This window comes from Echiichthys vipera (assembly GCF_963691815.1).
Source record: "Echiichthys vipera genome assembly, chromosome: 4".
Lineage (NCBI taxonomy): Eukaryota > Metazoa > Chordata > Actinopteri > Perciformes > Trachinidae > Echiichthys > Echiichthys vipera.
The window spans coordinates 5,990,335-6,003,796 of NC_139829.1; the positions used below are offsets into that span (position 1 = coordinate 5,990,335).

The 13,462-nt window shown below is 40.7% G+C and overlaps 1 protein-coding gene across 1 annotated transcript; it reads right to left on the minus strand.

Annotated features, from left to right (window-relative positions):
• Positions 1 to 870: 870 nt before the first annotated feature.
• gle1 (GLE1 RNA export mediator) lies at positions 871 to 12,822 on the minus strand. Its single transcript, XM_083913144.1, has 15 exons — positions 12,661 to 12,822; positions 11,105 to 11,347; positions 10,174 to 10,332; positions 9,351 to 9,499; positions 9,204 to 9,264; positions 7,139 to 7,396; positions 6,833 to 7,055; positions 6,139 to 6,251; positions 4,837 to 5,049; positions 4,557 to 4,747; positions 4,335 to 4,464; positions 4,149 to 4,253; positions 3,234 to 3,316; positions 3,030 to 3,093; positions 871 to 1,698 (listed from the first exon to the last, which is right to left on the minus strand). The coding sequence occupies exons 1-15, from the start codon at positions 12,757 to 12,759 to the stop codon at positions 1,630 to 1,632; spliced, it is 2,160 nt and encodes a 719-aa protein (XP_083769270.1). The 5' UTR covers positions 12,760 to 12,822; the 3' UTR covers positions 871 to 1,629.
• Positions 12,823 to 13,462: the final 640 nt, after the last annotated feature.

The following is a 13,462-nucleotide window of genomic DNA, read 5'->3' on the forward strand; positions in this document are numbered from 1 at the left end:
GAAAATAAAAAAAGGACATCTGGAGCTGTGTGTTTTGTTTGAGCATTAATTCACTTATTAGGAATAGTGTCGTTTTTCCAATCGATCATATTTAAACGTCAGATGTGTTGAATTATGTTCACGTTTTCAGAGTATTACATCTTCTCTGCACAGATCTTTCTAACATCAATACTATAATGTAGTATTTTAAACTAAAGTACAGTAGGTTTCCACAAACAAGGGATGGTTTTTTTTTAGCCGTCTAAAATAATCTTAGAGGTGCTGGAAATCCTTGTAAACACAAAGTTTGAAAGTTCTTGACGTGTAGGTAAAACAGGTGTTCCTGCAGCTTTTAAAAAGTCAATTTAAGCACTTTTCAGGCATTTCCAGGTGTATTTTCAGGCTTTCCCAGCACTTACTAACTACACATTTGTATACAGTCACTTTTCAAAACCCACAAACACCACTAAAATATCTCTATAGAGTTATTTATGTTTATGTATAACTGTTTATATTTACATATAAGTATAGTTATGCTTATTTATATACATTGATAGAACGGTGTAATTATGGTTATTATGGCTTTTTATTATCATATATGACATGTTCATATAATACCCACTATCGATACCAGACTAGATAAGTTGAAAGTGTTTTAATTTCTCACTTATTCAAAATAAATATCAATCACACATCAGAAGCAAGATCTGCGACTTTAAATAAATTATTTCAATTTGACCACTGGGCGCTCGTGTGGTACAAGTCTAGAGAATCGTGTGACTCTTACTACTCAAATGAAAAGGAGGACAAAGACTTCCAGTAAACTACTGATGAGGTTTTATTTCAGACATTTGGTTTAAAGATGGAGTTTACAATCACTGATAATGAACCTGTATAATAATAACAGTAACAATATAATCCTAAACCTCCTCAATAACGCTCAGTTCCCTTTAAATCTTCTGATTCCTGTTTCACCATTTTGTGTTTTTTTATATACATCTATACATTTCTAATCTTCATTCACAATGATCATCGAGCCTTTTCTCCACACGGTGGATTCATAAAAACATAAATATTAAAAAAAAGTCCAAGTACTTCCCCAGCGTTTTTGGATTTGAACAGCGACGGTCGGAATAAAAACAAAAACAGTAGTAGTGACCGAAGTTAGAGAGCAAAATGAAGAGATTATAACAGTAAAACAGCTTATCATCTCAAAACTCCGAAGAAAGAAGCGACGTTTTCTTTTGATTTTGCTGCAAACACAATCACGTTATTTCGTTTCCTTCTCTAAAGCTGAAAGAAGGAGCAGGTTATGTGAACGACAACAGTTAAAAACACACGTTTAAATAGAAAGTGCTCCTTTTGATGACCTAGAAACCATTCCATTAGCTGTGAGCCTTTCTAAACTTCTTCCTAATCTGTTGAATTCATGTGGAATATAGTGTTTACAGGAGGTGTAGTTGATGCTTCAGTGGGTGTGAGCGACCGTCGTCCTCCAGCAGAAGCTTCGACTCTTCCTCCCTCATCACTGACTAAAGACAGTCTCTCAGCATCAGACCACATCTGCGCCTCTCTACCTCAGAAACGGCATCATGCAGCAACATCCAACATGGCAGCTCCTCTCCTCTCCTTTCTCTTCCATCATCATCATCATGAGCCCCAGAACATGGAGCTCAGCTGGCCTTTGGGCGGACGGATCTGTCGGCTCTGCAGCGACGTCTGCGTGTGAGAGAGGAAACGTTAAGTACAGCACTTTTGGTTGAATGGTGATTCTTTTGTGTCCTGGCGTCCTATAGAGGAGAAATTACTGTTCCCACATTGACTGCAAGACGTAGTACGTTGTAATATGCGTCTGAAAACACCGTAATCTTAAATTTGGGTCTGTAATCTCCCATTTAATGTAAGTCTGGTGAGCAAACACACCAAGAGCAACATAAAAATGAATCAGCATTTTCCCTTATTTCATAACTATGACTTACTACCGGGAGGGTGCCCTATAGGGATCCATACAATCTCAGATATTACAAATGATTTCAGTCTCATTTCAGGACTTTCAGCAGCAGTTCAACCTACCAACTTCTACTTTCTTCTTCTATCTGTAGCTGCGTTCTGCTTTAAATGCCTTAAAAACCTTCCTTCCACTGCAGTCATTGCATTCTATATATTCTGGTATTGGTACGTGAGGTCTGGTTTCTAAAGGCAACTTTTAAACCTATGCCAATTGATAATGTATGGAGAAATGACTTATCATTCATTTCCTAGGGTCTGGTCCAATATTTTAATTTCTTTAAGAAACCCTAACCAGGATTCATTATAATTTTGTCTCGAGAACATATTGTACACCACGGAAATGATTCCTGATGAAAGCCAGACAATCCCCTAACTGCACACTTTGCTCACAGGGTATTCTGGGCACCGGAGGTTCTTAAATTTTGGAAATGTGTCTCTTCATGTGTATCAGTGATCATGGAATGCACTGTTCCATTTTCGCCACTGGTTCTGCTTTTGAACGACGTTTTTCTTTTCAACGAAGGCGAGTGTAGCTGGCCCAGTCTAACGGCAGCAAAAACAAACAAACAGGTGCGTTATGTTGGAAGGCCCCGCGGTCTCTTCAGAGACAACAATGGCTTCTTGCTTTTTTTGGATGTTCTCAACATGGAACGGTCGGTTGCAAGATCACACTGTGCGAAACACAAGAACTTGAATGTTTTAGTTGATTCCGCGGAAAGGGTAAAAGTATTACTATAACGTATTATTTGTCTGCAAGTCCTGTGGGTGGGAAGGGTGGGGGTTTGGAAGTCTGTCTCATGTCTTCTTGTTGTTGTTTGTATGCATGTATGTTATCAATCAATAGAACTTTGATCAAAAAGAAAAAGAGGAAACGTTTAGTTCATTCACAAGAAACAAGCCATGTCCTATTTAATTCAATAACTTTGCCCTGTTTATGTTTTCTGTGTTTGTGGCGCGGAAGAGAAGAGGTCCGCATGCAACGTACAAGATAAACTAAAACATGCATGCGCAGCGAGGAACGTTAGCGGAGGGTAACGCACCTCTAGAAACTGTTTGAGTCTCATGACGGAGCCCATCTGTCCACTGCTGGTCACCGCTTCAATTCTGCACAAACAACCAAACATTCAACACATGAGAAATGAATATTTGAGCTGCAGCTGAAGACCTCAACCTTTGAAAATGAATCAACTGTTTTCCCAAAGTTTCCCAGGACACTTGTGAACCCTGGTAAAGTGAGCGTGTACCTGGCGAAGTATTCCTCTTTCAGTAGCAGGATGAGTTTCCAGAACTGGCCCTGATACTGTTTCATTAACGCGTGACCACAAACCTGAAGGAGAACAAAAAGACAAACCTTTAGTTTACCTATTTAAAAACACACAGCGGAAGAAGCACTGAAGCATGGAAATTAACTACAAGTAAAAGTCCCGAAAAAAAACCTTACTAAAGTGAAAGTAAAAGTCTGTGTAGTTTAGTAATATGTTTTCCATTATATCTGATGTTTGTGGAGGAATCTTCCTGCTGCATTAATGTGTCCGTTTCATTTCCCTGCTCTAGATGTTTAAGGATGAGCTCATTTTAACTTGTTTTTAAAATAGATGGTAAGTGGACTTGGACTTCTATAGCGCCTTTCTAGTCTTCTGACTACTCAGGGCACTTTCACACTATTTGTCACATTCACCCAAACCTTTCAAAAATTCAGACAGGAATTTAAAATTTTTACCTGAAAACCTCGTCCTGCCCAGGTTTGGTGAAAAGCATCAGTTACCATGGTGATACAGCGAGGCTAAAAGAAAGCGACTTTCATGTCACAGCTGACCCAGGCTTTGAGCGCCTGGGTACAGTCGCTAACTCACAGCTACATAGTTCACCCCAGAGGTATCGAGAACCGAGAATGAAGAAGTTGGATCGGTGCATCCCTAATTATAGTCTCATTTAGTTTCTTGTTAGCAACACGCACAAGCTTCAAAATTCACAGCGAATAATTTACTCATGTATTTTATCTCATAAAACTAAATCTCGTAGAGTTTATTTCAGGCATTAAACCAAAGCTCGTTTAAAAAGCAAAACAAAACACTAACTTCAAGACAAGGGACCCAGATGTGCAAAGATGCAAAAACCTCACCTCTGGTTGTTCGGACTAAACAGGGAAACTAACTCACCTCAAGGAAGTCAAACAGCAGCGTCGCCGTGATGTCAGCCAGAGGTTCCATGTTGAGCATCTGAGCCAACCAACGCCAGCCGTGGTTCAGACCGTGAGGAGCAGCCTGAAGAAAGAAGAAAAGGTTTCAGGCGTCATTTCAAAGCGTGACGCAGGAGGAACCGACGGGGAGAAGGAGCGTTCTTACCCCCTGCTTGGAGCCGTAGGGCCACCTCTGCTGGATCACAGCGGCATACAGACGGATCATCCCAGACATCCTCTTCAGGAAGCTGTCCTGACCTTCAACCCCGGAGTTGTCCACGCGGTACCCAAGAATCCTGATGAAGGATTATTGTTGTGATTAATCAAACACAATAGTAACGGAGTTAAAAGAGAAGTGCAGCGGCGCCACGTTTCTGTCTCCCCTGACCTCTGGTATTCCTCCACAGATGTGCCGTCCTTCATCGGAGGGTAGTGTGGGACCGCGTACGGACATTTCTTGTGCAGGTGGGCGAGGATGAGCTCGCCCACTCGAGGGTGCAGCTCCCAGATGCCGGAGGCCACCACTGCGATGGGGAACGCAGCTTCGTGGTGAGACGCCACCTCCTCCTCTCCTTGTTTCTACGGAGAGGATAATTGGTTTGTTGTGGGCTAAAATATTAGGAATATTCCACTGTTGTCATTTACTGCATATTAAAAAACAGACTCACCACAAACTTCTCGGCCAGTTTGTAGCTGACAAAGTCGAGGCCCTGGGGATGCTGGGAGGTGGAGATGGACTTCCCCCCCGACACCACCCCGCGTCCCGACAGCAGCTTGTCAATCTTGTCAAATATTTCTCGGAGCTGCGAGCCGGAGTTGCTGGAGATTTGACTGACGGGGATGCTGGCCACTTTCTGGAGCTCCAGCTTCAGCTTCTTTGTCTTTTGAGTGCAGAGATGAGACATTAAACCAGTTAAAACCGAGCGACTTCCTGGTTGATGCAAACAGGAAGTGCCAAAAACTGCAGTTCTCCGAGTGTCCACTAGGGTCTAGGGTTTCCTAATAGAGCAGTTTCTCATTGACCCCCATGTTAAACAGGCCGTTTTCACAGCATCATTAAACCTGTTTAAGGCCTGGAACAAAAAAATATTCTAGTCTGTATGGTCATATCTCCATGACAACACTGAGGGGGTGATTTTTTTTGTGCCATGTTAGTTTTTATTTTATTGGAGGTTAAAGTCTATGAATAATTAGGGGCGTGGTCTCTTGAGTGACAGCTAGCCTCTAGCCCTCACTTCTCCTCAGAGCGTCAGCCAGATGAACGCACCCTCCCCCCAGCGTCACATACATGCCCTTTTATGGTAAGAGGAAATGAGGCAGAGTCAAAGTCTGACAAGGTGGTGACTCCCGTAGGTGAGGACGATTGGATCAAGTTAAGAGAACGGACCCCGACGGGTATGCTACATCCATTTGTGGTTAAAATGTTAACTACAACACTTTCTCCCCCCTCCCCAAAACAGCGCTCAAAGTACCAATCAAGAATCCTCTTGCTTTTTTTTCTGTGATTTAGTTTTTAAATATTACATATTTTAGACTTTTTATTACTCAGGTAAAGTCATTTTATGGCTGAATCCATCCTCTATAAATAACTCTATACTGGGACAAACGGTAAAGCTGAATTTGTATCATGCTGCTCTTTTCTATCATTTGTAAACAGAATTCATGCAGCTTTTTGACAGTTACATTTAAAGCACTTTCAAGGCACCTAACCCAAAGATTTCCCGCCTCCCAAAGCCTTTATCAGCACATCTGAGGACTGTTTTGAGATATTATTTGCAGGAGTGATCGTGTAGATAAAAACACCAGATTATGTTGGAAATCATGCATTCAAATTAAGCATTTTCTAAACTTAAGCTTCATGTTGTGTAAGAAAGCTATCATTTAAATAAAATATTGTTCCCACTATTGTTTCTGTTAGTTAGACGCCTCAGTTAGATTAGAAACTTTGATGCAGAGAAGCTCAAACTCACCTGGACGTCTTTTGCAGAGTTGATCTGTTCGAAGGACTGAGCGCACTGAGCGGCCGACTCCTGCAGATCCTTGAACCACTTCAGAGTACTCACTTCTGCGCTGTTCTGCAGCCCTGTTGGAGAACCAGAACCGCTAAACGTTTTAAAGTACTCGTGGTATTCTGTAAAACTGGATTACAGACCAAAAACCATTATTATCTTAAAAAGGGGAGACACTACAGGTGAACAGGATCAAAAAATTAACTAACATATCACCATGAAACATAAATGACGCATTATGTTATGAAATATGAGCTAATTTTCATCCATTTCCAAACATTATTGTGAACATTAGCTACAAGCAGGTTAAAAATCAGTTTTATTTTTTTATCACTCATGAAAGTCATTTCTCTGCGTGTTTTTCTGAATAAATGTCTAAATGAGGCTGTGAATGTAAAATCCGTCAGAAATGTTCTGGTTAAATCTGCAAATGAGGCATTATCTCATGTTAACGTTAACTTTAGGAGAAATCTACAGACACAAACAGACAAAGTGAAGAAAATTAATGTTTTCTTTCCACCAGTCTGAAAGAAACAAGTTCAGAAAGAGAAATAGAACAAAAACTCAAAGTTACAACTCAGCTGCTCTAAACAGTCAGCTGACTAAATGTAGTGAGAAAGAGGTCGCTGTGATGTGATGGACTGAGCTCTCACACCTTTCCTCTTTGCCTTCTCTTTGGCCGACTCCGCCGCCTTCTTCTGCGCTTCCTGCTGTGCCTGCAGCTCCGTCTGCTTCCTGCGCTCCTCTGCGTCCTCCTGCTCCTTCTTCTTCTTCTCTTGAGCCTTGGCGACTTCCTCCTGTAGCAGACGGATCAGCGCCCTCATCTCGTGGAGGGCTCGCTCGGCCACGGTCATGTCGTCCACGCTGGGAAATTCTCCCTGGAAGGACGCAACCACGATCAGATTTGTTTCCTGTCTGGGTTTTTTTTAGGAAGGAGACACGACTCAGGAGTGGAACTGACCTCGGCCGTCTTCCGCACCACCTCTGACAGCTGCGAGCACAGCTGGTTCCCCCGGGTGCAGTAGGAGCTGAGGCTGGCCGGAGGGAGATCAGTTTTGGTCTGGGTGGACGGCTCCAGCAGCTGGTTGAGCTGCAGGATCTCCTCCTGGATGGTGTTAAGGTTACGCAGTCGCTCCCTGCCGTCCACCTGCCGCTGACGCTCGAGCTCCGCCTCCCGCATGCGCTGCTGCTCCGCCTCCCTCAGACGCAGGTTGATGATCTGACGCAGAGGACAGAAAATGTATTCATAGTGTAGAAAACATGCAAGCATGCTAAGGAAAGTTGTGAGTTCAGGTGTTTCACAAGTGGAAGTAGAACACTTGACTTCAGTTATGATCAGGTTTCCTGCACAGACTATCAGCAAAAAGGTGTCCACTATGGTTGACTACCCTGAATGAGGTGGGTCTAACAAAAAGGCCCCTATTTTGCATGCGAGTCGCTCAGGAGGCCGTTTTAATGGCTAGAAAGAGGCCCTATCAGAGAGCGAGGCCTCTTTTGCCCCGAGATTTACCCGGTTGCTGATTGAGTGTAACTCTCAGCGGGATGTGACGTGTGGTAGAACCGACGCCACAACAACACGGCGAAGTAGAGTAGACACTTTTATCCAGTGGTGGGAGAGAACACAACATAGAAAATGATCTGCCTCAAATCTTTAAGGTGGAGTGTTTTCTTTTATGTTACTTGTACATAAGTTGACATTGTGAATCTTACAGGCCACCTTAACTCAAACTACAACTATTCTGTATTTCTCACTTTGAGGAAGAGCGGCGCTCCACTGTATCCCTGATCAGCTGATCAGCGGAGATCTAAACCCATTCAGAGTGATACGTCACCTCCGGAGTCTCTTAAATCCCTGGCCTTTTTTGCAATGGAAACACGGCGAGTGAACGGCCATTTTAGAGGGCGTGGCCTTAAACTTTCCAGGAGACCACTCTACAGGGCAAATGGAAACATGCCTAAAGAGAGGGATAACTCAGAGGACTGGACAGCTGTAAAATAGAAATATATATTTCTATGCAGGCTTTATGTAAACAGGCAAATAAAGGTAACGGAGTCATCTAATTCATAATAAATGCAAAATGTGTTCGAATCATCAGGGCTTTCTCAATTTTCCATCCAATTCATTTGATGTTCGGCTGATTAACACAGTAATAATTTAAGTTCATGTGAAGTAAAGTTACAGTCCTTTAAACCGCAGATTTAAGTAGAAAGATTTGAAAGGAATATTTGTTGCTGCAAGGTTTCCTTAGCAACAGTTGTTATAGCAACAGAGAACTTACTATCAAGGATCAGGAAATAAAGATGTTACCACTACGAGTATATACTCAGAGTTTGATGTCATTGTGTCTATTAAAACAAGAGTTGTGATATTTTACTTGCTGTTATGAGCATATTAGTATCATTTTGGGGGAACATATCACTTTTTATATTTCAGCTCCGAGGACCAGGATGTACATGGACAAATTCTGAGCCAACGTGCTATGGACATCCAAATTTAAATAGTCTACTTTTAGACATTTTGTTTCTCTTTGTGCTCATTTTATGTTCATTCTTACGTTTTGTATGTCTTGGTAATTGTTTTGCATATCTGGGATTGTTTTGCATCTATTGTTAGTGATTTTGCGTCTTTTTGTGGTGGTTTTGCATCTATTTTTAGACATTTTAAGTTTCTATGTTGTCATTTTGTTTCCCTCTGTGGTCATTTTACATTTTCTTTTCTCTGTCATCATTTTTTACCTCCATGTGGTCGTTTTGTGTCTATTTTCAGTCATTTAGCCTTGTGGCCTTTTTTGCATCCCTACAGTCATTTTCTGTCCGTTTGTGGTCATTTTGTGTACAATTGCGGTCATTTTGCATCTCTTTCTGATAATTTCCCCCTGACCTTATGGGACACTGAGCCCGTTCAGTAAACCATCCATGCCCGGTCAGACTACATCAGACCTTTAAATGATCTACAAATATCAGGCGTATCCTTTTATGGTACTAGACCGATTCTGTGCCTCGACTGTTGAAGCTGATGATGGTACCTTCATTCTGTGTCGCTGCTCTTCCTTCAGCTTCTCCTGACGTCCGATGCTCTCTTTAGTTCTACGGTGCACAAAGTGTTATAGGAGTTTTGGTCGCACGTATAGAACATTTCAGAAAGGTTTCATTAATAAGACAGCGGCTCTTACTCTCTGTCCATCATGTCCCTCATGCTTTGGAACTCCTGCCTCTGCTTCAGCTCCATGAACTCCTCAAAGCGTTTCAGCTGCTCCGACTCAGAGCTCGCCACCGCTGCCACCAGCTTCTCCTGCATCTCCTGCCGCAGTTTGAGCGCCATCTGACATCACATATACATAAACACAGGTGTATAGAAAACAGACTTCTCATTTTGTATAAAGAAGCATAAAGTAATTTATCATGTATTTTTATATATACTTAAATATTAAAGATTGTAAAGATATTTCTGCCATGTGCGGGTTGACAAGTCATGAAATAAGTCAAAGAAATAAAAAAACATCTCAAGTAATATCAAAATAAAACCAAAAATAAAACCAAAAAAAAATGTATTTTAAAAAACTAACAATCAAACTAATTAAAAATATATTGTTGTTATTTTCTTTGTATTTCTTTAATGAAGAGGTGTGAAGGGTTTTCCCAAAAACAAATATATTTTTTGGTTCACAAACTGAAATACTCAGACTGTCGATCACTTTATCGATTGTTTGAGGGTTTTTTCTCTGACCAACACTCCAAAGGACAAAAGCAATAAATGTACATTAATATAAACTGGATCAAATTTAGAAAATGTTTGGTATTTTTGCTTTAAAACATTAACAAAATAATCTAAATAATTCTCAATTTGTTTTCTGTTGATTTCATTTTTTTCCTAAAATAAAGACGCTCTTTTTAAAAATGAATTCTTATAGAAACACGTTTATGTTCTTGCTTGAAACACACTTTTGTCAGATCTCCGTTCAGGTGGGGTCATCCAGATGATTGTGTCTGACTGACCTTGGCCTTTTCTCGTTGCTCCACCTCAAACTTGATGATGCGGCCCGCCATCTCCATGGCTTTGGGCGACAGCAGGGAAATGGCGGGTTGTGATGCAGGACTGGAAACTTTGCCGACCTCTTCCTCTGGATCTTCATCCTTCACCTCGTCACTAAAAGCCTGTAACGCGTTAAGAGCAGAGTCAGAAATTCAGAGTTCAAACGGAGTCACAGAAAGAAATATGTGTGCAAAGGTTCTTATTTCATAGGGACAGGGTACGCCACGGTTCTCAGTTACATTTTAGACTTTTTAAATTCCAGGTAATATCAGAAATTACTACCAACTTCATGTCCATATTGGCAATATATAAAGGATATAATGAATAATGAGTAGAGATTTTAAGCCCTAGAATAGAATTATTTACCAAGTAAAACACAAACACTCTTACTCATATGCATATTTGATACGAAACAGATTTGTGAGGAGTGTGTGGCCTAAACAAATTATTTTGTTAAGGCCTTATTTTGAGTAAATTTAGCCAGAAAAGTTAAATATCCCTTTAAAAACTTTGCAGTTTGCAGGTTTAGAGAGTCAATATTAAAACTTTTAGGATCTCATAGATGGAATTAAATTAAAGAAAATGTTTACCACAATTCCACAAATTCTTGTAAATTCTCATAAACACGTGTCTTTGCAAAAGCAACGCTAAAATAATTTGATGACTTTTTGAGACAAATGTCATAGGTGGGGGGTTAGATGGGTTGTTTAAAATAGATATATTCTGTATAATTTGCTCTCTGCTGCATGCCGACACCAAAATAACACTAAGCTCAAAAAAAGTCACAGTAAAAAATATTATGAGATAACTTCAGAAAACACAGTGTTTCCTTTAATGTCGCGTCACATGCAAAAACAAAGAAATGTCTGTGTGTACTCAGGACGAGAGACTCGCCTGCTCACGCTCTGTCTTCAAAGACGGGGTTGCAGAAAGCGCGGTGTGCCTGCCATTGAGGTCGGGGAGGGATCCCGCGGAGGAAACCGAGGCCGAGATCTCCTCAGAGAGGCCGGGGCTGGAGTCTCCGGAGCTGGAGCCCAGGAAGCAGGACTTCTGCAGGGGCAACGAGCCGAGACGCTCCAGCACGATCCCAGAGTTGGAGGACAGGCTGAGGGCCTCTTTGCATCCTGCCAAAATATGCTGCAAGAACACAGATACATCACTACATGTTTTATGGTTCGAATATACCAAAGGGCTTTGATTTTTGATTGGTTATAATATAGTAGTCAGATATATACAATCGTATATATAGATATGTACACTGGAGATCAAAATCAGAGAAAAAATGATATGCAAGAAATACTTGATATATAATATCCGCTGTCTAAACCACTGCTGTACTAGCATGTTGTTGTTGTTGTTTTTTTAAATAACCAAGGCACTTCAACAAAAACCTTTATTTTGTGAAAAAAAACAGTGATCAAAATTAGAGAACAGTGTTCATTGTGTCAGAAGAGAAGATTTCAACAATGTTTTCTTCTCTAGGATTCAAAAATGAACAGGAAGTGTAGAGGCCACAGCTTTGAAGGACTTCAGCACACCTGCGCCCACAGGACATCCCTAGTTTCTCACACTGCTCTGGTTTGATCTGGTTCCATTCTGACTCCCTCTCTTCCACAGTTCACTAACTGGAATGGGTTTCTTACACATTACTTTGACAAGGATTTTCCAGAGATTCTCTATGGGGTTTAGATCTGGACTCTGGGCATTTCATTGTTTCAATATTCTCAGCTCCAAGGAGCTACTTCACCTGTTTTGCAGTGTGACAGGGGACATTGTCTTGCATGAAAGTTGCAGCTGATTGGAGACAGTTGCAGTGAAGGTGTTGCATGTTGCTAAAGGAGGTTCACAAACATTTGCATTCACCTGCCATGGAGCTGAACAAGAGGCCGATGTGTTTGATTAAATACTACTCGTATTGATTGATTGATGTGTTTTATACATTGGATGACACTACAATAAAACTATGCAAAGCCCCACTTCTGTATTAATGTGTGTGTAGCTTATTTCAAGACTGACCCCTGTTTTTGACTGAATTTCATTTTATTTTAGAACTTCTTTATCTGTTATTGATGTCACTGGCTCGGTTGTTTATGTTGTATATAACTTGTATTATCTTGAATATGATGTATGTCTTTTTGAAAACTTGGCTTGAGAACGACAGAAACTATTAAATCATGTATTTTAATGTGCAGGACTTCAATAAAGTTGACTAATTAAATACAGAGCTTCCACCTGCTTCATATGAAATGGTGATACTAATCACTACTAATCTGTGGTAATTAACTGGTGGATATAAGCGTTTAAACGGTCACCTAAGCTAAATAAAGAAAATGGACTGGTTAAGTTAATACGCAAATAACAGGGACATCTTGGCCTGGTTGGCGTTGATTAGCCTTTAGCCAGTTAGCTTCCGTGTGAGAGTTTTCTAATAGAACATTAGTTCCACTCACCTCTCCTCTCTCGGACCAGAACGGGTCGTATGTTATATTTCCTTTCGGTGAGTTTTTTAACGCCTGTAAAGTTTCCCATCTCAGGTTCTCAGCCGGCATCACGACAGGATGATAAACAAAAAGCAAAACTACAAACTAATGCTAGCTGCAGGCTAACTTTTGAACCGCCGGACGGTGTTGCATAAATTAATATCCGACGAGAAACAGAACACGTTTCCGGCTGGGAATTATACAAATATTATTACTATTAATATTTTGTTATTTGCTTAACCAACTTTTAACCAGAATTTTCCTATTTTTCTTTTGTTTATTTTTTTACGATTGAGTGTATTTCTGACCCGGTCGCTCAACCCGAAACACCAGTCCCTCAGGCGGGAGTCCGTCTAATAAAACATTTGTTCTATTATTTGTTTTTTTATTAATGTACTGATACAAATACTCACATATCAGGCCCCGAACTTAACACGCGATTGCAGTACGACACATGGAGACATTCGGCATAAGAACCATCTTTATGCATTTTTTTCAATGTATCGGTTTCCTCAGGTACATGCACATGCTGCTGTTACCGCCCCTTTCTGCGAATACCATATACTTGCTTAAATTTAAATTATGCTAAAGATTTTATATCAAATATGCCGATTTAAAGCTCAGACCCAGGTGATTTTTAATATATCCTTATTTATTCCTCATATGGTTTTTTTATGTTTGCGATTGAGCAAAGAAATCTTTAACTACAGAAGTTCATAATGGGGTTTTGGGCAAGACAAGAATAAATCGAGGTGATCTCTTTATGGCAGTT